General features: G+C 56.8%; 1 protein-coding gene across 5 annotated transcripts; it reads right to left on the reverse strand.

Moving 5' to 3' along the window:
- Nucleotides 1-2508: 2508 nt before the first annotated feature.
- D2HGDH (D-2-hydroxyglutarate dehydrogenase) lies at nt 2509-23847 on the reverse strand. Of its 5 annotated transcripts, XR_004423665.1 has the most exons (11): nt 22239-22326; nt 20534-20889; nt 18471-18528; nt 17518-17657; nt 16623-16816; nt 15372-15540; nt 14092-14235; nt 12070-12212; nt 10048-10213; nt 4511-4614; nt 3866-4002 (listed from the first exon to the last, which is right to left on the reverse strand). XR_004423665.1 is itself a non-coding variant. In XM_033112218.1 (10 exons), the coding sequence occupies exons 2-10, from the start codon at nt 20877-20879 to the stop codon at nt 3743-3745; spliced, it is 1620 nt and encodes a 539-aa protein (XP_032968109.1). In that variant the 5' UTR covers nt 20880-20889; nt 23439-23847; the 3' UTR covers nt 2509-3742. The 5 variants fall into 5 exon arrangements, 4 of the variants coding, with proteins under 4 accessions (XP_032968109.1, XP_032968111.1, XP_032968110.1 ...); XM_033112218.1 differs by lacking the exons at nt 4511-4614; nt 22239-22326 and adding an exon at nt 23439-23847 and having other exon boundaries at nt 2509-4002; XM_033112220.1 differs by lacking the exon at nt 4511-4614 and having other exon boundaries at nt 2509-4002; nt 22235-22283.
- Nucleotides 23848-24320: the final 473 nt, after the last annotated feature.

Genomic DNA, 24320 nt, shown 5'->3' on the forward strand with positions numbered 1-24320 from the left:
GCCGCGTCCACCTCTCCATAGGGCAGTAACCTGGTGGCTGTCCTCTGGGCCCTCTGGGTCCACGCTTATCAGATGCCCCGAGTCCTGAGCTTAGAGGGACTTGGCTCCTGGCGGGCTTGGGCAGTGCTGCCCAGCCCCCAGCCACTTCCCTGGGATGGAAGGAGAGGCCTCCCTGCCCCATGCACTCCCCATCCTGTCCCCTCCCTCCCCCACAGCTCCTGCCCGGCTGGGGCTTCCTAACCACTCCCTGGGCCCCTTCCAGTGCTGCACCTCCATGGGGTGGGGGTGGGCCTCTTAAACTTCTCACGTTGCAGCAGCTTAGAGGTTTAAAGCAAAACCCACAAGCTTTTCCTAATCCAGACACAGTACACACCCTCCCCTCCTCCAGCACCTTAAAGATTATCCTCTCAGAAGCCCCAGTAGAGGAAGAGGCTTCAGGAGGGGGTGGTCTCTCCACCCTCAAGAGCTGGGGTCCAGGGTTCAGGTGGGATCCATGCTCACTGGGTTGGAAGACAGACTTTGCTTTGCAGGCATTCCCAACTGCGCAGCTTCCTCTTTTCATGTGATGCTTTGTGTGCGGCCTGGCCTGGAGGGTGTGGAAGTCACTACACTTGGCTTTGCCGTGGACTCCACCAGCTGCCATGATGCTGGGGCAGGGGAGCATGTTTCCTGAGGGCAAGAGGGCACATGGCCTGTGCCCTGTGCGTCTGTAGTATCGTTTGGATAGGTTTCTCTGGATGAGTGAAAATTCAAGCCTTCCATCTTTGGGGTGCATGTTTTATCATCACAAACACGGTGTGCCCTCCAGGCCTCCTGTCTGCGTCCACTTTGCTGTGTTGTGTTTCATGCCTCTGAGTGGCCCGCCATTGACTTTAAGACAGGACAGACACAAAGCCAAGGGGGGAGGACTAGGGCCCCTCGGCCCCCCCGTGTCAGGTAAACATCACAGGCAAAGGGCAAGTGCGAAAACGGTGGGCCCCCCCTCGCTGTGAGCTCCAGGAGGCCCCCCACCCTCGCTGTGCCCACCAGCCTCGAGGTCGCACTGGCAGGCAGTGCCTGGCACGAACCCATCTCCATGGCCCAGTCATTGCCAGCAGCAGGCCGCGGGGGGAGCAGCCCTGGCCTCCAACCCTGGAGCAGCCGCAAACCTGGCATGGAGAGGCTCAGAGGTTGGGTGCCAGGAGCCACCTGCTGACCTCAGGAAAGAATGGACAGAGGGGCCAGATGCCAAGCTCTGAGTGTCAGGCACCTACAGGGTCTGTCCTGTGCCGTGGCCACCTTGGGGGCTGCCTGGGGCCATCCAGCAAATGACAGTGGAATAGTGGCCACAGCCACAGGACAGGCCAGCTCTTGGGGCCAGCAAGGCAGGACGGGCATACGCAACCTGCGATGGCAATGGAGCCCCACTGGCGGGAGTGGCCCAGGGCACCAGTGGTGACCACAGGCAGCTGACAACTGGTAGAGAGGGCGGACGCTTGTTTTAAATCCTGGCAGAGAGCGGGAAGGAGAGGGGACAGAGCAGAGGCTGGCCACCAGCCAAGGGAGGCCATCACAGGTGTCCCAACGCACCCTGAAATCTTACTGGGCCAAGACACCCCCAGGAGGAAACACACCTCTGCCAGGGTGTGGCCCACCCATAGCCAGAGGACTGTGGCCTGACAGGTGGCCTCAGGTATTAGACAGGGGCAGCAGGGGGCCCCTGGGAAAGGCTCCACTTGGGCTGGACTCTCCCAAGTAACAGGAAGCCATAAATGCACTTGGCTGAGGCCTCACAGCCAGCGCACCCCCAGATCTCGGAATCAGCTTGTCAACTGAATGTCTGTTTTTGTTTGTGTTTTAAGTGTACATGTGCTTGGCAAAAAAAAAAAAAAAAAAGTGTTCAAAGCATCCAAAAAATACAGAAAATAGTACCTCGTTCCTACCTGACCTCCAGGCACCTTCCCCAAAGTGAGCCGGAGGCTCTGTGCCTCTCTCAGGCCGTGCACTTCTCTCAGGAGCAGGGGGCTGTCCCCTCGCCCTCTTCTCACGGTCCCCCTGCCCAAGGTCTCAGAGGCACACGTCACCTCCTTTCCAACAGGCCAGCCCCAACCTGGCCACCTGCAGACAATGCTCTGTGCACGGCCTAGGGACAAACCTGTGTGTGTGTGCCTGTGCCTGTGCATGTATGCAGTCTGTGTGTATGTGTGTGTGTGTGTGTGCGCGCCTGTGCACGTGTGTGTACTGTGTGCATGTGTACATGTAGTGTGTGCCTGTACCTGTGCAGGTACTGGGTGCCTGCGTGTGCGTGTACCTGTGCACAGTATGTGCATGTACTGTGTGTGTGCGCACAGGTGGGCCTGTAGGGGGAGCCCTAGGAGTGAACTGGGGGCCACTTCAGATTTTGACATTTTGGGGCCAGGGAAATGGACACTTCCTCTGACACTTCCTACAATCCCCGTCACTGGCCACCTTCTCGAAGGCACACCAATACTCTAGCAGAAAAATACCTCAAAATTTATAGGCTTTTAATATTTTATGCATTACTTTAATTCTCCAAAATAAACTTGCTTGGTCATAAAACTATTATTGACAGCCACTACAGACAAGAACTGACCCGCCTCTGACAACCATGGGAAAGCCACGTGACACTAAGCCTCATGGGCCCAATGAGACAAGGCTCTGTCACATGAGGGGGACAGGGACGGAGTGTAGGAAAGGGGACGCTGCCCTAACAAGCATCATGCCCAGGGGACTATCTGCCGACGTCCAGGTGCTTAGGGCATATGGCACACGTACTGCACTGTGGGCTCTTACGAGGTTAATTTTGTAGTAACCGAAGCAGGGAGCTTGTCCTGATAATTCCCATTTTCACTGGAAGTTTGTGACAGCCCAAGCGAGGAAACATGTGTCCCGACAGCCCCGGTGGGTCAACAGGGATGACCCGACTTAGGGTCACTGAAGAAGCAGGAAGGCAGGAGGGCCGTATGCCTGTCGGGGCTTCCCCAGGCACAGGTGGCACCACTGGAGAAGCAGAAAGACTGACTGACATCACAGCAAACAGCCAAGTGCAAGAACTACACACCTAAGCCCTGGCAACTGTCTTGCCAACTGATGAGCCTTCTAGAAAAGGGGGAAATGATACATTTCAAGGCACAGTGCATTCCGGTCACTCTGGTTTGAGAGTGACCAGCCGCCAGCCATTGCAAGTCACCCGTAAAGTACCTGGTGAGCCAGCCTCTGGTGGTCACAGCCCGGGGAGAGATCGGTGCTCTGGGCGGCTCACATGGAGGTCGTCACTGCTGCCTGGGGTTGTGGGGGCTGGCAATGCCCAGACCCAGAAGCAGGAGCTCCGTGTCCCTCCCAGGGCTGAGGCAGGACCCAGGGGCCCACAAGCAAGGCAGGTGCGACCTGGTCCGTTTTCGAGTGGGCACAAGTGTCTAAGACATGCAGGCAGAGGCCCTGCTCCCCATCTGCAAACGGACAGGAAGTGCTCCCCAGAGGCTGGGCAGAGCAGATGGGTAGCACCAGACGGCGTTCTCCTCTCCTCTCACCCAACAGAACCTGCACAGCTGCAGGTGGGATCGTGCCCAGGAGTGGGTGCTGGGGGCACAGAGCCAGCTCCTGGCTCCTGTGACCAGGGGGCAGGGTCCCCACGCCTGGCTCCATCGGGTGGGAGCCCTGAGCCACGCTAGCCCTCTGGGCACAACAGCAAGAGAGAGACTGGACCGAGGCCACCCCGCCTCTCCCACCGCCCCTGGCCGCATCAGGCCCGGGAGGGCAGCGTCTTGTAGGGGTTCAAGATGCCCTTGGGGTCCAGCAGGGCCTTGAGCTGCTGCATGAGATGCAGGGCCTCGGGCGGCTTGCTGTAGCCCAGGATGTCCTTCTTCTTGAAGCCCACACCATGCTCGGCGCTGACACTGCCCTGCTGCCCCGCCGTCCACTCATACACGTAGGGCTCCAGCTCACCCAGCAGCGACGCACTGAAGGCCTCCGCTGTCACGTTGAGGTGCAGGTTGCCATCTCCTGGAGGGACAGGGCCCCGGGTCAGGCTGAGCAGGGCCCTGAGACCCCCCGAACTGCGAGGCCCCTCCTGTGCTCAGTCTGGTTCCAGCCCTTCATGTCACCGGCCACTGACCTGCAGTGACAGAAACAGCCTCTTCTGGGCGACACAGCTCCCTTGCCTTTTGCACACTTCTCTCTCCAGCCCTCCCCAACACAAACATCCCCTTGACCCCCCTGACCTCCTCCGAGCACTCCCATGTGAGAGTGGCTGTGCGCCGGCCTGCCAGGGCCTGCACCGACTGAGGGCCCCAGGGCCGGACCACACTGATGGTGGCTGTCACCGGACTCACATCTCCAACAGTGCCTGGGATGGCCCCAGCCGCCCAGGCACCCCCCAGACACCATGGGTGCCCCGCCCCACCCCCAGGACTCCTCCTCCAAGGCCACCCAGCTGACACCCACCCACCCAAAGTCCTGACTCCCCAACTAGCCCCTCTCAGGTCCACTTGGCCCCCCGCTGCCCTCTCACCTCAGGCCCCCTTGCTGAAACCCCCAGGGGCCTAGCTTTCCAGCACTGTCCGAACGCACTCCGCCTCTGGCCTGGGGACAGCTGGGCTCACGTGCACCTTGTCCCTTGGGGGTCCCAAAGCAATGACAACAGACATAACCTTAACCCAAGTCGATGTGCCCTGTGAGCTGGGGCTGAGCCGGCTAGACCTGGCCAGAGAGAGCCTGGCATGTGGGCGGGTGATGGGAGGAGAAGAACAGCAGATGGTGGACTTGCCACTGCCTGGGGGGCTCGAGGGCAGAGGGAGGCAGGAGCCACGCTAGCAGGGAAGACCTGGGAGGTAACCTCCAGGAGGCGCTGGGCGTGACTGGCAGGAAAAGCCAGCACAGATGGACAGAGAAGAGGCCCCATGCCCAGACCCAGAGGTCTCGCAGGTGGAAGGGGCTGAGCAGATGGTGGGACAGGCCCAGTGAGGGCTGCCGCCCACCCTGAGGGGCAGGGAGCTCCAGAGGCCAGCAGGAGGGTGTTGCTGGCAGCTGTGACACAGATGCAAACCCTAGGGCAGACCTGGGACCTTTAACCCAGTGACCCTGAGCTTCCTACATCCCCTCCCTCCTTCCAGGTATTTCAAAGGTGGGCTGCACAACAGGGAACCCTCCCACCAAACGTGGTCCCCACTGACACACTCAGGGCAAAGGAACTAAAACCACCAGCAAGGGACCTGCCCAGGGGACATTGCATGTGGCAGGAGAGAACCCACCTCTACTGACACCTGGATGCTTGCAGCCAGAATTCACACCACAGACACTGAGCTCAGAACAGGACGATTCAAGAGGTTTTGGGCTAGGCGTCCCAGGTCCCCATTCCCACCCTCCCCACTGCTGCAGACAAGCAAATCACGACCAACCCAACTCTCAAAATGTCCCACAGATAAAAGCCTAAGACACATCAGCCCAGGACAAAAACTGCACCCACACAAGAAAAAAGCCACCATCAGCAAAAGCCAGCAGAATCTGACTATAAAGATGAGATCCTGTCATCTCCAAAAACAGAATATACATGTCTCGTATGCCCAAAGAAATAAAAAATATAAAACACTGGCCAGGCAAAGCTTTTCAATATCCAAATAAACCTTCTAGACATGAAAAAATGTGATGGATGAAGTGTAAAACCCAAAGAACAGGTTTAACTGGATATTACACACAGCAAAGAAGTTGCTGGAAAGAAGAAGTGAACTGGAAAACAAACCGAAAAAAACAATCTGAGTGCACAACACAGAAGCCAAGACATGGAGAAGGGAAGAGCGACTGGGGCAGGACATGGCGAGCGCGGGGCTGGAGTCCCAGAAACAAAGACGAGGGGACAGGAGAAACAGCGTTTAAAGACACAGTGGCAGAGCAAGCTCTAAAACTGAAGCCCAGCGGACTTCAGCAGGACATGTGGACAAATCAGAGGGAAACTAAAGGACCCCAGACGCAAAGGAAGGATCATAAAAGCATCAGGAAAGGAAAACCACATTACTTTCACTGGAACTCGGCAGCAACAATGGTCAAAAGACAGCAGGACGGCATCTCACTCTGCAGAGAAAAGAACCATCAACCTAGAATTGTTGAAATCCACTGCAAAAAAATTTAAGAGCAAAATCAACACACTTTCAGGCAAATAAAATCTGTGACGTTCTGTCACTAGAGATTCTAGAGGAGGAAATGCAGGTTGTAAAAACAGACAGAGAAGGACTAGAGTTGGGGGTGAATGCAGACAAATACTGACCACATGCGGTGACAGCCACGGAAGGCCATTTGAGACCAAAGCAGAGGGAACTGAAATATGCTCCAGAAGCAGCGTAAAAACAGGAGGGGTGACTACAGCCAGTTACAGGGTCAGCAGGTCCTGGCGCCGTGTACCAGTCAGGGCTCTCCAGACACAAAGCGCCAACAGGTGTGTACAGAGGGAGGGAGACACTTTAAGGGACTGGCTCACACAGCCGTGGGCACGCGCAGTCTGAAGTACGCGGGGTAGACCAGCAGGCTGCAGACCTAGGGTGTAGCTCGAGTCCAAATGCCATCTGGAGGCAGAATTCCTTCCCCTCTGAGGGATCTCAGTCTTCCTCTTCAGTCCTCAACTGATTGGATGAAACCCACCCACGTACGGAGGACAATCTGCTTTTCTCAAAGTCTACGAACTTAAATGTTACCTGATGCAAAATGTGCCCTCACGGCAGCATGTGGACTAATGCTTGATCAAACCCTGAGGACGTGGCCTGGCCAAGCTGACGCAGAAGCCTGACCCTCACACGTTGTTTGGAAGGAGGCTGCTAATACGGATACCTTCCAAACCTGAGGAGGCAAGAATGCAGGCTACAAGTTCAGGGTCAGCACCAAAAGAACAGATAGAGATACATATGTACAAGTCTCTAATTGGTAAGTGGAAACAAATTAAATGAGGGAAAAAAGGTGGAAATAGAGAAAAGGAAATAGAGAAGAAGTGAGACATGAATAGATGGTCTGAATCAGGATGAAGGGAATGAATCCAAATAAAACATCAGTGATCACAGCACATGTAAATCATGTACATGAAGAGGAGCAAATGTCGGCACAACGAGTATTTTGATTTGAAGGCCACTGAGAAGCAGAAAGAAGAAAAGCCCCCTGGCCTCCCCATTTCATCTAAAAGCAGGACATATTTGTAAAGGGGTCCCCTCCCCTCTCTACCTGGAAGGACAGAAACGATCGCCAGAGACGATGCTGGGCCCTGACCAGCCTGGAGGTGCAGCAGAGGAGCCCCCATGACGAGACCCCTTTCCCAGTTTGCTCCTATAGAAGGTCCCACTCCTCATCCTTCATCTGTCACTTCTCTAAGGACGCGCTGTCCTTTGCGGAGACGTTGTGGAAGCCCAGGCTGTAACCACACTTTGGGTGGCTCATCGCTGAGCCTCCTCTGAGAGGCACATGTTAATGAACTTGCTTTTTTCTTGTTACTCTTGTGTTTTGTGGATCTAATTTATGGGGCCCCAGCAAAGAACTTAGGAGGGTAGAGGGAAAAGTTAAGCTTTCCCTGCCATCCGTAAATCAACTAAATGCTTTCATTTAAAGACAGCAACTGGCAACAACAAGAAAGAAACCCCAGCTACATGTGGTCTTCAAGACACGCATCTAACTCAAAAGGATAGAAAATGTTCAAAAGTAACGGGAGGAAAAATAGTGTGTCAGGCAAACACCGAATAAAGGAGAGCTAGTGTTATTGTATCATTCAAACAAAGGAGGCTTCAAGGTAAAAGCAACTCTACAGATAAAGAGAGGCAGTCCAGTGGTGATAAAAGACAGTTTACCAAATGAAATGACAGTGCTGATCTCCTATCTTCAGAAACGGCAGGGCTACAAGGAGAGAGCGCTTCGTCCCCCCGACTGGGGATCTGACACCTCTCTCGGCTGACAGCCGGGCAGGATGTCGATTAAACAGTGTGCGTGTTTTATGTGGTGCATCTGTGCAGACATGGGCTCCACCAACTTCAGATGGCACTTTTCAAGTGCTCATTACATTTATGGAAACAGACCATTTAATGGGCCGCTAGGCTAAGTTTCAGTATGACAAAGGCCTGGTATAACAAAGAGCTGGCCCTATCAGAATGTGGGACCTCGACGCAAACGCAGGGCCACTTTCAGCTGCTGAGGTGAGAGCAACAGCAAGTGAAAGCTCTTGGGAACCCAGCTCAAGCTGAGTGACAAACACTGGAGCCACTGTGGCTGCGTCGCCCTCGGCCTGGGACTGAGGCCAGGGCTGCAGGCGCCCTCCGAAGGGGGGCACAGGGTAGGGCGAGGTGTGCCAGCAGCACTGATAGAGAACCCAGCAGGTGGCTCAAGGCATCTGCCATGCTGACGCTCCCGCCCTCCCTGCTGACGTCCCCACAGGTGGAAGCAGTGCTTTGGTTCATGATGATGCTGTGACTCAGTGATAGCTACTGTCCTGGCTGGGGACTTCCGAGATCACGTTGAGTCCAAGAAAGTGATAAACTGAGATACTATTTAAAAACAGCAGCTAATGTGGTACTGGAGGAAAATTTACATACTTATATTAGAAAAGAGGCTGAAAACCAATGAGCTAAACACTTAATTTATGAAGTTAGAAAAGCAATTGAATAAACCTAAAAAAGAAGAGAGAAAATAGTAAGTGTAATAGCAGAAAAGAATGAAATAGAAACGTACAAGAGAAAGGATCGACAGAGCTGAGCACCGGTCCTCTGGGGAGGCTGGGGCCACCTCACAAATGCTGACAGCGGGCAACGGTAGCAGAAGAATATCATGAACGGGTGACGTCTGTATTCAACATTTTAGAAGAAATGGACAAATACCTACAAAAAAAAAAAATTGCCAAAACCAACTCAGAAGAAAAGGAAAGCTGCAACAGTCCTGTGGTCATCACAGAAATCAGTCTGCAGTCAACGCCTGCCAACACACACACACACACACACACACACACAGCCTCAGGCCCACTGTCTTCACTGGCAAGTTCCAGCCAACACTGGACGAGGAGATAAGTGCAGCCTTACAGACTTCCTGTGACGGGTAACGGCTGACAACGTCAGCACGGGCAAAGGAAAGAAGCCTTATGGGACAACATCACTCGTGAAGGTACCTGGAAAAATCCTACACAGGATGCAAATGAACGGATCAAACAAAACACAAGAGGGACTACGGCCGTAAGGAGCTCATTCCATGACACAGCCTGTCAGCCTCTGAGGGGCTAGTGTCACTTGCTCCCTGTTACAGACAAGCACCCGTCATCTCGGTTGCTCAAAAAAGCATCAACACACTCAACACTCCCTCTTGATTTGAGAAGGAGAGCCCTCACTCCATCTCTGACCGTAATGCTGTCCCCATCTGTCCAAGAGGCTGGAGTCAGTGTCCCCAGAAGAGGATTCGGCTGAGTCTCAAGTCCAGCATTCTGGGCGGGTGGCCCGAGCCCCACCCCTCAGGGTGAGGATGGCCCCCTTGCTCTAGCCCACTTCCTGGCTCGTGCCCCCACGGTCCTTTCACACTGTGTTCTAGCCATGCTCGCCCCCCAGGTCTCCCCAAATGCTAGCCAGCCGTCCCCATTAAGCTTGGTGGACATACAGAAGTATGCACTTCCGTGTGGCCAAAGCGGTCAGCTCCTTCCTTTATGCCTCAGCCCTGTGTCATACTGAGAAGCCCACCCCCATTCTAGGTCACACAATTCTCCCCCATGTCTTCTAATACGCTGCAGCAGTGTCCTCATGGTGTGACTTGGCTATGGGGGGACCATCTCACAGGTCCCTGCTCAGACTCCGGGGTACAGGGTCCCATCGTGGCCCAGCAGAATACCCCACACCCACGGCTGCCACCGAAACTGCATGATGGCAGTCTTCCCCAAAACACCCCAAAGATTCAGGAGAATGGGTGGGACTGTCTCCACCCCCAGGTTTCCTCCATCACCATTCAAAGTGTGGAGCGTGCTGCTGGTGTCGAGCCCACGCGCTATGGTGCTGAGCTGACCCTCGGTTAAATATGACCCACCTGACCCACTTGCCCAGCTCTGCTTACCCAGGTGGCCGTAGCCCACCACGTGCTTGGCCAGCGGCCCGACGCGGGCACGCAGCTCGGTCACGAGGTCGTAGAGCCTCTCCACGGGTAGGGACACGTCATACTTGTACACATAGCCGTCCAGGCTCAATGCCTCCGTGATCCTCTCCCTCAGGGCCCACAGCGCCTAGGATAGATGGGAGGGGACAGGCAACATGAGACCCCAGGGCAACAAGTGTCAACAGCGATGGGTGTTAGAACCGGGTCCCACTCGCTGCCCCAGGACAGCACCAAGTGCCAGCGCCTGAGGCACCGAGAGCCCCTTTCTGGAAGGAGACAGGTCTAACAGAGAGCACTCGGGGGGCGGGGGGCGTGGCTGGTTGGGCTGCCTGTCAGGCGAGGGGCTGGGAAGGCTGAGGATGGGCCCTGAGCGCAGGTGGGGCAGGGCAGGCAGGTGCCCTGCAGGTGTCTGAGGAGCCATGCAGGCAGAGGGGAGGGGTCACAGGGACCTGGGACACACAGGGACACACGGGGCACAGGAGCGACAGAGGGTGGCTGGAACAGACATAGTGGGGGATGAAGGGGCCTGGGACGGGGCCTGGGGGCTTGTCACAGCAGTGCTGTCCCTCCACACAAACTCATCTGTGGTTCACTTGTTTGGGTTCACTTGTCACTGTGGACACTTGAAGCCGTCGTAGGGGGCAGAGAACAGAGCAGCACGCACGCCACCGCTGTCCCAGCAGGGTCTCTGCCCCACTCCCACCCCTCACACCCCCCACCATTTCAGTAAATGTCACAGCCAAGTTTCTACATGCTCAGGACTCTCCTTTTGTTTTTGAACATAACCAGTACCATGATCATCCCTAAAAAGAACGACAATTCCTTCCCCAATTTTCACATCGATTTTTACAGCCCACAAGTCACTCTGCAACCCAACCCTCTGCAGACAGCCAGAGCCCAGCGACATCCTGGCACCGGCCCAGCCGCAGGGACCCCAGCTCACTCCCTGCGGGGCTGCCCTGGCCATGCCCTGCCTCCTGCCTCTGTCCCACAAAGCAGGGACATCCTGGGACTTCGCAGCTGGAGCCCCTCGGGCCTTGTGTTCCTGCACTGGCATCCTCCATGGCGTCCCTTCGGGGCCATCATCCCAACCCCCATCCCTGCCCACCTGGGAGGGACGCTGCCCCAACCTCCCTCTGCATGGCCAGGCTGGGCCTCTGGCCACCAAAGTCTGAGAATTTGGCCGGCTACCCCCCAGGTAAGAGGTCTGCAGGAGGGGCCTCCACCCCAGGCAGGCCAGCTCATGGTACTTGCTCTGGCCACCAGCTCTGAGCAGAAACCTGGACACCAGTGATGCCCCCAGCTCCTGCTGTCTGCTGCTGGGGGCACTGGGCCTGGGCAGAAGACACGTGGGCAAAGAGGCAACTAAAGGCTGCCATGCCTCACAGGAAAGCCTGTGCTCGGTGATGCGCTTTGACAGTCTAAGTCCTTAGGCATAACATTTAATAAACATAAAAGTAATTGTAAAGAAAAAGGTTTAGTAATGAAGTCCATAAGGCTGACCACTGAGACCACTGGAGACCCTTCACCAGGGCGCGTATTAGCCCCCGTCTCGGCCGGGTCCTGCCACTCCCTGAGGCCTTCCTGCCACCTGCTGGCCGCTCTACACACTGCAGCTCCAGGGACCACAGGGGCCCATGGGGTGACAATGGCTCCCAAGGCCTGAGGCCCTGCCCCTCCTTATGTGATGGTAACGATGGCCCCCAGACCACTTGCCCCCACCTCCTTCCTTTGGCCACAGAGACTGAGTCTTCTTTCCTCAGAAAACTCCCCACCCTCACGACTGGTTCCGCATAGGCTGACAGGCCCGCAGGCCTCTGCTTTGAAACCGATCTAGACACCAGGAGTCTGGATCCAAAGCAATTCTCCCAGCAAAGCTCGCGTCCACCCACCACCCACTCCGTCAGCCAGGCAGCTGGCGCCCCCCACATGCCAGACAGGTGGGGTGGGTAGAGGAAGGAAGGGCACCAGCGGCACACACACCTTGATTTTCCTCTGGTCAGTGGCCAGGGTCCCGTCGGTCACCAGGCCGGAGCCCAGCACCTGCTCCAGGAAATTGCTCAGCTTCTCGGCATCGTGCTCAGCTCTGGAGCCTGAGGTCTCTATCAGGACGTAGAACGGACTTTCTGGAGGGACAGAGAGCAAGTCGAGAGTCACCTCTGGTGGCTCTTGTGCTGCCAACAGAGCTCAGGCTGGACCTCAGACACTTAAAACAGGTCTTTCACTGTGACAAACCACGCTCCCTGGAAAGACAGGAACAACCCGATGACGCCGTGAAGCCCTCTGTTGGTGCCTGTTGGGGCACCTCACAGGAGGCCGCTCTTACCAAACCACAGGCCACAGACGGACCATGGCTGAAGGAGAGGCCACTATGCCTGGGATGGCCCATGGCAACCGCAAACCCGCGAGTGCTAAGGTGAGAAGCACATGCTTTTCACCACAAATATCTCATCTGAAGTTTAAAAATACGTGTATGACTAACGTACTGAGCTACTGTGTATATTCGTTACATTTCTTGAGGTCAGTAAACGAACACTCACTGACTGTCACTGTTCCTCCTTCTACCTTAAAGTTTCTTCCAGAACAAATGCAGGTTTATCCCACCACCAAGGGGGAAATGTCTTTCAAACACTGGCATTTTTCTTGCTGAAACAGAAATTCTGCGCTTAACTTTATCATGGGTCACACAGAATACTTGAGCGCCTTTAAGTTTTTATGGGCTTTTCCCTAATATAAAGGCAAAACGTGTTTATAAGAGGAATTCGGAAAAGGAAGAAAAGTAGAAATGAGAACAGATCTCCCAGCTCGCCACACAGCCTATTACTGTTTCGACACTAACAAGTCCTGCCGGTCTTTCTCCTACACTGGCCCCAGGGTGGCCTGTCCTCGGCCTTAAACATTGTTAGAGCAGCTTCTCACACATGACCCAACAACACACAGCACTCCAGTGTGCGACCCTCTCTCTACCCAGAGACCCTCCTTTCGCCCAGAGATCCCCCCTTCTGCCCAGAGACCCTCCATCTTTTCAATGGTGTATATGTCTCATTTCTTTACCACTGACATTTAAGTTATTTCCTATTTTATTATACTAAAAGTAGCATCTCATGAAACATTCAGAGCATAAAGATCTTTCCATATTTATAACTGCTACAGATTGAACTGTGTGCCCCCCCATTCCCATGGGGAAGCCCTAACCCCCCCCAATGTGATGAGCTGGAGATGAAGCCCTTTAAGGAGGTAGCTAAGGTTAGCTGAGGTCATCAGGGTGGGGCCTGGCTCCGTAGGCTGGTGCCTCAGAAGAAGAGGAAGGGATAGCAGACAGCTCTCTCCTCCCACCATCTGAGAACACAGTGACCAGGTGGCCGTCTGCAAGCCAGGAAGTGGGGTTCAGCAGAAACCAACCCTGATGGCACCTTGATCTTGGACTTCCAGCCTCCAAAATCATGAGAAATACATTTCTTTCATGGAAGCCACACAGCCTGTGGTGTTCTGTCAGGGCAGCCTAAGACCATGGCGGTTTCTTTAGGGTGGATCTCAGGAAGGAATAAAGTCACCGAGACCTACAGCTGCATATTTTCAACCTCTAGGTTCACGATGCAAACTGCCTCCTGGAACCCTGCCTCACGTCATGCGCAACAGTGACTAGGAGCCAGGCGTGCTGCCCTCGTTCACACTTTCAGGAAAAACCCGCTGTGGTCCGAGGGCGAGCCCATCATGGGGCGGTGCTTCCCAGTCGTGGAGACAGGAGAGCACTTGTGCTGAGGGCCTGTGGCTGTTTCAAAGACCTCAGAGTTACAACGCAATAGGCTGCTCACGGAACTAAGCGCTGGGCACATTTACAACACGTGTAACACAGAATTCCGTGCTCACCCCATCATGGCGACACCTCAACTACAGCAGCACAGACACTGCCCTTCCCTCCTCATCCTTGGAGGACAGCCTGAGCCGTCGCACGTCAGATGGTATAGGAGCGGCGGGCACTGACAGCCAGGTGGGGACCAATACCTTGCACCGGGCTGGCCAGTTGGAGGTGGTGCCCGACCAGCTGCATGCACTCAGCATCCATGAACTCGTACGCTGACAGGATCTCGCCCAGCATCCCCTTGCAGCTGCTGAATGTCTGCAAAACCTCTGCAAAGCCTGGACAGCCTGCAACAGGGCACAGCATTCAGGCACACACCAGCCCAAAGCCAGGCCCAGACCCTCCCAGGTCACCGACCCAACTTTTGAAGCAGCCACCGACCCGACTCCCATGGGAGTGGGAGAAGCACTGTCCAGGGACACACCCATGCTCAGTCCACAAGTACACCATGGGCATCAGAGGTTAAGGCACACGGCACTCTCTGGGCAGTGCCCCCGGTGCCTGGGAAGGCGGTGGGAGGTCAGACGAGACCGGGGACGGATGCACAAAGGCCCAGAAAGAGGGCCGCCCTTAAATGGCTTCATCGCATTTCTCTCACGAGCAGTGCTCAGGTTTCCCCTGGTGCTCGTAAGTCATTCAAGACACACGTACTGAACACCGTGAGGTCGCTTTGGCACCCCAGTGCAGGGATGTGTGGGCAGGTGGGAAGGGCCCGGGACCCTGTGGGGGGGCCACACACGCGGCCTTTCAGGCTCAGGGGTCACAATCCTTGACTGTTCCAGCTGGGAAAGGCGCTGACTAGCTGGATTAGCAAGTCTAGAGCCTGCGGAAACCTCTAGAAGACTGCTGGTTTGCATGACTCCTGAGGAAAGGAGGAGAATCTACGATGCACCAACCCAATCGAACGAAGACAGGAGGTGGGAGAGAAGTAGGTCAAACTCATTTTTAAAGTTAGGGGAAGCAGAGACCCTGAACCGTGGCCAGGAGGGTTGTGGTCACGAGGGCTCCCGTAACAGAAATGCACGCGAGAGAGAGCGGGACAGCCTCGTGGCTGCACACTGATTCACCTGCAGTAACGAAGACTGGTGTCCCTGATTTTATGCCAAATGACACCATTTCCCTTAGAATCTCAAGTACAAACTACTTCAATGACAAACTGGGGTGAAAGAGATGAACGAAACGCCATTTTGTTACAGAATAAAGTGTACTCTGCCCAGAGCCGGGAAGGCTTGATTCCAGACCAAGGCCTGGTCCTGGATCCCTTTGGAAACAGCGAGAAGCTGAGAGAAATGGGCAGGGCCATCCTGTGGGCAGGGCCTTCCCCTTCCGGCCCCCCATCCCCGGCCCCCGGCACCAATGTCAGGGCAGCCAGAAGCACCAGGCTCCCAGCAGTCTCCAGAAGAGCAGGCGACACACCACCTACCGAGGAAGGCCACATTCACGGCCTTGGGCTTGGGCGGACACAAGATGGACACGGCGGTAATGACCCCCAGGGTGCCCTCCGACCCAATGAACAGCTGCTTCAGGTCATAGCCCGTGTTGTCCTTCCGCAGGGAGGTGAGGCCGCCCAGGATGGTGCCATCGGCCAGCACCTGGGGAGGGAGACACGGGCCTTTATGCATCGGCGGCGAGTGGGTGCCCCGGCTCAGGGGAGGCCGACCAGCCTAGGGCACCTGAGGAAGCAGAGCCAACCAGGAGGCCCCCACCTCACCCCAGTTTGGTCCAGGATTGCAGCAGGCCCCAAGGTAGGGGCCTGAAGTCACCCAGTCAGGCTGACAGGACTGTCCTCCCCAGAAGGAGTGAAGTTACCCCCCCGCCCAGCCCCACCACCCACAACCAGGAGGCTCAGGGCCCAGTTCTCAAGGGAAGCTAGGGGTGAAGCAGGGCCCACCTGGGGGTGGAGCAGGGCACACCTGGGGTGAGCAGGGTACACCTGGGGGTGGAGCAGGGCTCCTCGTAAGTATGACAAGTGACTTACAATAAAAATAACGTGCAGCCGGCCAGAACACAAAGTTATTGGACTCAGTGATTTAGTGGATGGAAGTGCAACGTGCAGCTTTGTGTTTGTTCTGCCCGTGGGTAACGGGACAGAAGGCTCCGCATTTCAGCACGCCGCAGGTGCGCTACACGGGCTGTGAGAGTTCAGGGAAATGGACTCAAACGCCCTCCAGGGCGGCGAGCGATGGAATAACTAAAGGCCAACCGACCCTCGCTCCTTCTCTGCACAGAGACGGCCTGCAAGTTGGCCCCGGTGGAATGTCACCTGGTCACACGAACCTGCTCACACCCAGAGCACCTCACGTGGACGGGGAGGCCACGGGCGTACCATCAGTCTCTCAGGAAGCCAGGGCATGGCCCCGAGTGGGCGCTGTGTGCAACCCGCACGGCCCAGCAGGAACGATGGAAACCTGGGTCTCCAAAGCAACACATGGCCCTGCCCGCCAAGGTGGCCTCATGCCCCTGCACTGCACCCATGGTGCACACCACACCACCCAGTGTCCATGTAGTCATGGGCCTCCACAGGCGGAATGAGACCTAAGACCCCTCCCTGCCCGAGGGCACACGGCCTGGACCTGACACGCAGGGGCCTCACGAGTGCACTGACTTCTGGGAAAAGGCTGGGAGAGTCAGTGCCATGGCACTGTGATGGGGGCAGCAGGGGCACCCAGCTCACCACTTCCAGGCCCAGGACGGTCCCGTGCAGCGAGCCGTATCTCAGAAACCGCAGGCCGCCCGCATTGGTCGCCAGGTTCCCCCCGATGTGGCAGCTGCCCTTAGCCCCTAAGTCCAGGGGCATGATGAAGTCCCGCTGCTCCACGTGCAGGCTCAGCTCCTCCAGGACACACCCCGCCTGGCAAACCAGGATCCCTGCCGAGCAACCAAGCCACCGCGGTGCCCTTGGCTCAGGGCAAGGGAGACTCACATGGGGGCCCTGTGGAGTGAACTACCCTGGGACCCAGGCCCAGAGAAAAGCGTGTGCCCTGTGCCTCCCCCAGAAGTTATCTCTGTGAGCACCGTGAAAAAGAGGAAAAACTGGTAAGGTGAAAAGAGAAGAAACACACACGCACTTGTAGAAGGGAGCAGAAAAGGGACGGCTATAAGGCAGTGGTCTCAACTGGGGTGATCCCGCCTCCAGGGGACAGGTGACAAGTCTGGAGACATTTTTGATTGGGGGATGCTGCTGGCATCAAGTGGGTGGAGCCCAGGGACGCTGCTCAACAGTGCCCAGGTGCCCCCACACAGAGAGTGACCCGACCCCAAGATCCCGTCCGAGGGGCAAAGACCACAACGGTGCGAGGCCTGAGCAGGAAGTCCCTTTACACACGTGTGACCTCACACCCCAGAAAAGGCCCTCATGGCCCAAAAACGTCAGAGTCGGAATGGGCCACAGTGACAACCCATCCTTCTTCACCTCAAGCCCACTGTCACTAGGTGACCAACTAAACAATACCCCATGTGGACACACCCAGAGGGCCAGGCGCAGATGGAGCTGTGCCTGGAGCTGCAGCCACTGGTCCTTTCCTTCCGGAGCCCAGGTTCCCCACCGCCCAGAGGCAGCCCAGCCTCACCAGACACGTCGTGGAAGCTGATGACCTGGTTCATGAGGGCAGTGGACAGGATGATCTCGTCAAAGACAGGGACGCTGCCGCCCACCATGCCCGTGTTGCCTCCCTGTGGGTTCACAGCCAGGTTCCTCTCATGGCAGTACCTGGGACAAGCACAGGTGGGGTGTCAGGCCCCTCTGCCCCGTGCCCACACCACTGTTCCTGCGGACACGCTCCAGACCAATGCCTGGCTTGAGGGCAGTAATCAAGGGCCCTGAGGGGTAAGAATTTGGAGAAATGGTGTGCCTGCCCCAGGCAGGCAGCCTGCGCACATGCACCAGGTAAACCCACCCTGCCAGGTGCGAGCCTCCAGCAATGGATTCTGACAGAGCAAGTGCATATGTGCCCGAATTCACCTGCCAGGGAGCTGAAGCATGGTTCAATATAAAGTAAAACTTGGGACTACGGGTGTGGTCTGAGGCGGACACCTTTCATGCATCAAAAACTGTGCCACTTGATACAATGTGATAACACTTAAAACACTACAATGTCATAGATACAATGTGGTAACATTTAAAACCACCTTCATGCAGAAAAGATACTAACATAACAAGCCAAAATATCCTTATCATCAGTCCTTATCTTTGGAGGTGAAATTACTGGTTGCTTTTGCTTTTTTTTCTGTGTGGTTTTCTATGTTTCCCAGTTTTTCTATAATAAACATGATAGTTTACTGATGTAAAAAATCAAAGAATGCGTATTTGAAGATAAGGTCTATTTCCTTCCCTGACATGCCCTACAAGTCTGTAGCCACTCCCACGCCAGGCTGGGCCATGTACCCCGAGGTCCTGAGGTTCCAGGCCCGGCCCTGAACAGGCTACCAGCTTTGTGGAGTCTGTGCCTTAGCATCTTTGTGAGCAAACTACTGACAAACGACAGAGAGGCATGGGCAGGCAGGCAGCTGGGGGGCTCCTTACCTGAGGATGCGAGATACCTCCTCCGATGTCCGGGGCCTCAACAGCACCTTGCTACAGCCTGTGACAGAAAAGAGTGCATCATACACGTGCAGGGGACCACCTGGGTCTATGCTCCCTCCAGGAAGAAGAATGTTCTTCACCAGCACTTTCTCCTTCCTTGGTGAAGTGACCTCGGTCAGTCATCAGTACACCCACAAACCCCAAGGACACGATGGGTCACGTCTGCACTGAGGGGCCGTGAAGGTGGCTGGGATGCCCTGGGCGGGTGGCTCTGCCTGGCTTTTGCACTGCACGTTACTAAGTATCTCGTGGGGAGACGCCGTAGATATCCTGTTGCTCCTCCCAAGTTCACCCATGAATTTAGCATCTGTTGGTTCTCCTTCCTGAAGCAGTTCTTAGGATGGCTGCCAAATGGTGATTTTTCTGAAGCCATCCATCCACCTATATTTATTAGCTGAACTTCTACTGTAAGGAGGGGCCTTCCTTCTCTCTCGTGTATTTATTTATTTAGCTCTTGAATCATCAGTGTGGGCTCATGGGTTCTTCTCTTATTCACAGGGTTACAATTCTTCGCTGTCATGATTTATGTGATGCCCAGAGATGGTCTGTGGGAGCTCCTCTAAGCTAGTCCATCAGCACTCCTAACCACTGCCTCACCAAGACGATCAAGTTTCTTTCCGCCCTCTATCTTGTTGAAAGTACTTTGAATAGATGAGAGGAGGCAGTAGAAAGGCAGGCACGTGCTCCTCCTATGTCACTGACTCTTCATGGAGCTTTGAGCTCAGGCAGCTGGCAGCTGGTGCACAGACATGTGCCAGAGGCGACAGTGGATGGGTGTGATGAGAGGAGAGGGAACTAGGGGGTGGCCAGACCAGCAGTCCTGAGTCTTGCCCTAGGGAGCTGCAGTGGGGAGAACGGGCCCCTGAAAACATATGCCCATATCCTACCCCTCAGACCCTGTGAACGTGAACTTATTGGGATTAAAGGGTCTTTACAGGTGTGAGTTCAGGACGTAGAGATGACATCATCCTGGATGAGGGTGGCCCTAAGTCCAATGACAGTTGTCCTTATAAGAGAAAGGAGAGGGAGAGTGGAGACACAGGCACACAAGGGGATGCGGACAAAAAAAGGACTCCACGGAAGTCACCTCAGGGTGATCTGAGGGTAAAGCCCCAGCTGGGCAGGTCACAGGGTCGTCCCGCCCAGGCCTATGACTTCTTTACTGAAAGGTTATCTTGGCTTTAAGCAGCCCTGCCCATCATTTCTGTGCATCTAGGTTCACACGCCTTGAAATACCTCCTTCAGACCCTCCTCGTAAAGTGAGAACAGTCTTAACTCCCCTGTGCTCCATCCCGCCTGCTTTCTCCTCGTGTCATCTTCCTTCTGTTCCCTCCGTAACCTCAAACGCATAAAAGAAGCTGCAAAGCTGCTATTCTTGGGAGCATTTGAGATCTTGATCCCGGCACGTGCCGTCAGTTTGGCTCAAACAAACTCCTACAAAAATTCTCTCCAGAACTGGCATTTCCTACGTCGACAGGGAAAAAACCATGGGATGGATGACAGAGGCAGACTGCAGTTATGCTGTCAGAAACCAAGGGAGCCACCAGAGGCTGAAGCTGGGAGAGGTAGGCAGGGTCCTCTCCTGGCGCCCGGGAGGGAGCGCAACCCTTCAGGAACCTTGATCTCAGACTTCTCACATCCAGAACTGACAGAGATTCCATTTCTGTTGTTCTGAGCCCCCTGATTGTGATTCTCTGTATCAGTGAGCCCAGGAACCGAACCAGGAGGTGAGAGGAAGTAGTTAAAACACAGGCCCGTCGCAGCAGCCAGAGGACTGTCTCGTCCTTTAATTAACAACTGTCGTGCACCACCAATAAACTTCTATAAATTCTGTCCTCAGCGCATTTCAAAGTCACCAGCAGGCAGCATTCCCTCGGCATAAGGAAGGCGCATGGGACAGTCACTCCAGCTGCTCCCCCCAACCTGCGTCGTCCTTGCCCGGCTCACAGCTGATGCTCAAAGTCACCCCCTGAAGCACGAGGAATGAACAGACCCTGGCTCACCTCGCACGGTTCTCAGCCAGTCCACGTTTGAAGCCTCCAGCTCCTCAGGGTCTGTGATGACCCTGCCGGGGACCATGCGCTCAAAGGCGGCCAGGTCTTCCTCAGACACCACGGAGAAGGGCAGCCGCTGCACAGGGTAGCGCTTGTGGGTCAGCATCACCTCGGGGGCCCGGGAGGACGTGGAGGAGCTGTGTCTGCAAACCAGGGGGCCGGTGCCCACGATCCCCCAAAGGGGGGCCCTGGACATCCCCGCCCATGTCTTCTGCCGCACAGAGGCTCCAGGGGTGTAGGCCGCCCGCCACCTGAAGAGCCACACAGGCCACCTGGACACCACGTGGGGCACCATTGCCCCTGCCCTAGAAAGCAAACGATGGCACCTGTAACCCTGGAATACTAGGAGCGATGAAAAGGAAGTAACTGCAGGGCACAGAGCCCTACATGGCCCAGGTGGCCCAGGTCAGGGAAGGTCGTGAGGACGGTGGGGACGTGGGGACAGGACCGCTCTGGAGAGAGGCGGTCTGAGGAGCCAGGAGGCAGGCATGGGAAGCTCTGCCCCAGCTCCCACCTGGGCGTGGCCCCATGCAGGGTTCGCCAGAGAAGTCACCATCCTGGGTGTTACAGCTTCACCTTGACAAGTATCTCCTCTCAGCCCTCTTCCTTCAGAACCAAGCCAGGACACAGGCTCACAAGGAAAGGGGCGATGCCACTGAATTGTAGCCTTCAAAATGGCTAAAACGGGGGGCCACCACGCGGCTCAGGCGGTTGGAGCTCCATGCTCCTAACTCTGAAGGCTGCCGGTTCGATTCCCACATGGGCCGGTGGGCTCTCAACCACAAGGTTGCCAGTTCGACTCCCCCAAGGGATGGTGGGCTGCGCCCCCTGCAACTAACAAAGGGCAACTGGACCTGGAGCTGAGCTGCGCCCTCCACAACTAAGACTGAAAGGACAACTTAACTTGGAAAAAAAAGTCCTGGAAGTACACACTGTTCCCCAATAAAAAGTCCTGTTTCCCTTCCCCAATAAAACCTTTTTTAAAAAATGGCTAAAACGGTGCATTTTATGTTTCACGTCTATGTCACCACAACTTCAAAAAGTGTGGAATGGAAAAGGGGGGGCGAAGAAGGCCGTTTTTCTGGCTGCCCAGGTGGTAGAGGCGGGTTCGCACGACGACCCGCCCCGCACAGCCCGAGGCGACAGCTGACAGGTGGACACGTCCCCTCACCTGGCGCAGCGCGACCTCGGGAACGCGCGCGAGCGTCCGCCCTTGCGCAGCACCTGCCGCGCTGGGGGCGGGGGAGGGGAGGACCAGCTGCACCACAAACCGGCCGCTCGCGTCCGGAGGGGCGCAGGGCGGAACGCGCGCTCAGGCCAGGACCCCGCCCGGACGCCCAACCCGGAGCTGGAATTCGGGACTGCGCACGTCAGCCCACGAGCGACGAGGGTCAGGCAGGCCGAGACCACCCGGGCCCAGGAGGAGCCCCCCCGCTGGGAGGACGCAGAGCGCGCGTCCGGCTCGTCCCCGCGACGAACTCCGGGCGCGCGCACTGCCTGCGTATCACGTGACGGGACGCAGCCAGGGCACGGTCGGAGCCGCCGGCAGCGCCCGCGCTCGCTACCCTCCCGGATCAAGCCCGCGGCCACCGCCCAGACCTGCAGCCCGCGGCCCCTTCGCTCAGACCCCCGGCGGCCGCGCGCACGCACTCACGTCCGCGTCCCCGTCCCGGCCTCAGCGGCCGCCGCAGGCCTCGAGCCACTCAGAACCGGAGTGGGCGGGGCGGACAGGCTGAGTCTGCGCACTGGCGCCCCGGGCCCCACCTCCCTGGCCCCGCCCCGCACTTCCGGGCCCCGCCCCTCAGGCCACTGGCCCGGCTTGCAACCCCGTAGCAGGCCTCGTGCGCCCAGGCGCGCCGCACGGTTCACGGTCCACTGCGGGGACAGCCGGCCATGACCCGTTCCGCCCTGCAGGGGTCTCAGCACACCCTCGCACCCCCTCCCCGAGCGTCGGCCCCACCGGGGTCCAACCCGACGGGCCTGAAAGGGTAACGGCCCACTCCCTCCTACTGCGGGCCTAGAGGTCTCTGGCTACTCCCCCAGGGGATTCGCTCCCCCAGGGGTTCCTGCCCCCCAGGGGCTTCTGTCCCCGTAGGGGGTCTCTGGTCCCCCAGGAGACTGGCTCTCAGAGCACCGGTGCGCTGGTCTCCGCTCCTGCCAAAGGGCAGACAGCCCTGCAGGTTGGTGTGCTTTGAAGGCAGTACCCCAGGAAGCTCCCAGAGCTGAGAACGGCCACAAAGGCCGTGGCAGGAAATCCAGCCAGAGGACCTCAGAGGGGCGGGGTGGGGAGGGGGCAATGCTGGGCTGTGGGGAGGCCAGAAGCTCGCAGCAGCAGTCAGCCCTCAGGACCTGGCTTCTCCAGCCCCTCCAGGTTTCTGTCTGCCCCGTTAGGCTCCACCCTCAGCCCCAGCGTGCGCTTGGCCTCTGCCCCCTAGGGCACGTGGGAGGGACAAGGTCAGGGGACGAAGGAAACGTGGCCTAATGGAGGTTCCTGTGACATCACTGCAGTGACGGCCCTCACCCCGTGGCCCTGGTGCCAGTTCCTGGCCTTGTCCCATTCCCTCGGGGTGTCGCAGGCATCTCAGTCCCGGCTCCATGGGGCACCAGGGCCAGGCAGGTACCACCCGCTGCCATGGGCTGAATCCCACCCCGCAGAGCACCCTCCCAAAGCCAGCCCTCCTCGGAGCTCGCACTCCCGCTCAGCGCCCCTCCCGCAAGAGGCCAGATGCAGAAACGGCAGCTTCCTGCCTTGGCCATGGTGTAGGGTTGGTAGCTGCTTCTGCAGTCACTTTACCTCAGCCCTCTGGTACCCAGAATTGTCAGTGACACTGCTTCCACCTTTCTGACACAGTACCTGGAACTGGAGCAGGGGTCACCTCCCTCTGTCTGGCTCCATGAGTCCTACTGAGGCATGGCCAGTGCTCGTATGCTCACCCGGTTCCGTGTGTCCTCAGCAAAGCAGACATGAGGGGTAGTCTGACGGACGTTCCAGTAACGAGGGCCTCTGGGCCCCATGACTACAGAGAGCAAGAGCGTCCACGCAGCCCTGAAGCAGACTGAAGGTGCACTGGTGGCTTTGCCAAGAACAAATGGGTCCTTGTCAGGCCACTGGCTGACTGCCAATTTCCTCTGGTAACGGCACCAGCCGGAATCGTCACCAGGCCAGTCCTCAGTACACTGTCTTCACGCAGGTGAACTGGGGGTGTTTGGTACACCCCACCGCGCCTCCCTGTCAAGGATGCAGTTTGCCTTTGCATCACGGTTCTGGGAGGAGGCGGGGAGAGGACAAACCAGACTTCCACACGGCCTCTCCTGCCTTAATGAGCCCTGCCCCACGGGTCAGTCACTGTGGGAATTGTGCCAGTTGTCAGGCCTATTCAGTGACACAGGCTGGCACCGGGAAGACAACCAGACAAATGTCACTTCCCACCCGACCGCCGTAAGCCCTCGCTATCTAGTAGACCAGCGGCATCGTGCACCTGTGGGGATTAGTTGCAATTCAGAACCAGTGAAGCTGACTACCCCCACCCCAAAACAGCTGGCGTTTCCTTTCGCAGGCAGTCCCCCACACAATTGGCCGCAGGTGCCCTGTGCTGGACTCCAGGTCCGTGAGTGGTTTTCATGTGGAAAATGGGTGAGGCTGAGCTGCTCCATTGTGGTGACCTCGTTGGGTTTCTGGACCCTGATCATTAACACTCTTAAGGAAACGTCCTGAAAACTATTTAGATCCTAAAGG

Source organism: Rhinolophus ferrumequinum, chromosome 8 (genome assembly GCF_004115265.2).
Source record: "Rhinolophus ferrumequinum isolate MPI-CBG mRhiFer1 chromosome 8, mRhiFer1_v1.p, whole genome shotgun sequence".
In the NCBI taxonomy this organism is placed as follows: domain Eukaryota; kingdom Metazoa; phylum Chordata; class Mammalia; order Chiroptera; family Rhinolophidae; genus Rhinolophus; species Rhinolophus ferrumequinum.

Coding starts and splice junctions, on each gene's coding strand:
- D2HGDH (XM_033112218.1), bottom strand. CDS start 20,879: ATGGTGCCCCACGTGGTGTCCAGGTGGCCTGTGTGGCTCTTCAGGTGG. Junction 18,529..20,533: donor CTGGCTGAGAACCGTGCGAG/GTGAGCCAGGGT, acceptor TTTCTGTCACAG/GCTGTAGCAAGGTGCTGTTG. Junction 16,817..17,517: donor CAGCTTCCACGACGTGTCTG/GTGAGGCTGGGC, acceptor GTTGCTCGGCAG/GGATCCTGGTTTGCCAGGCG.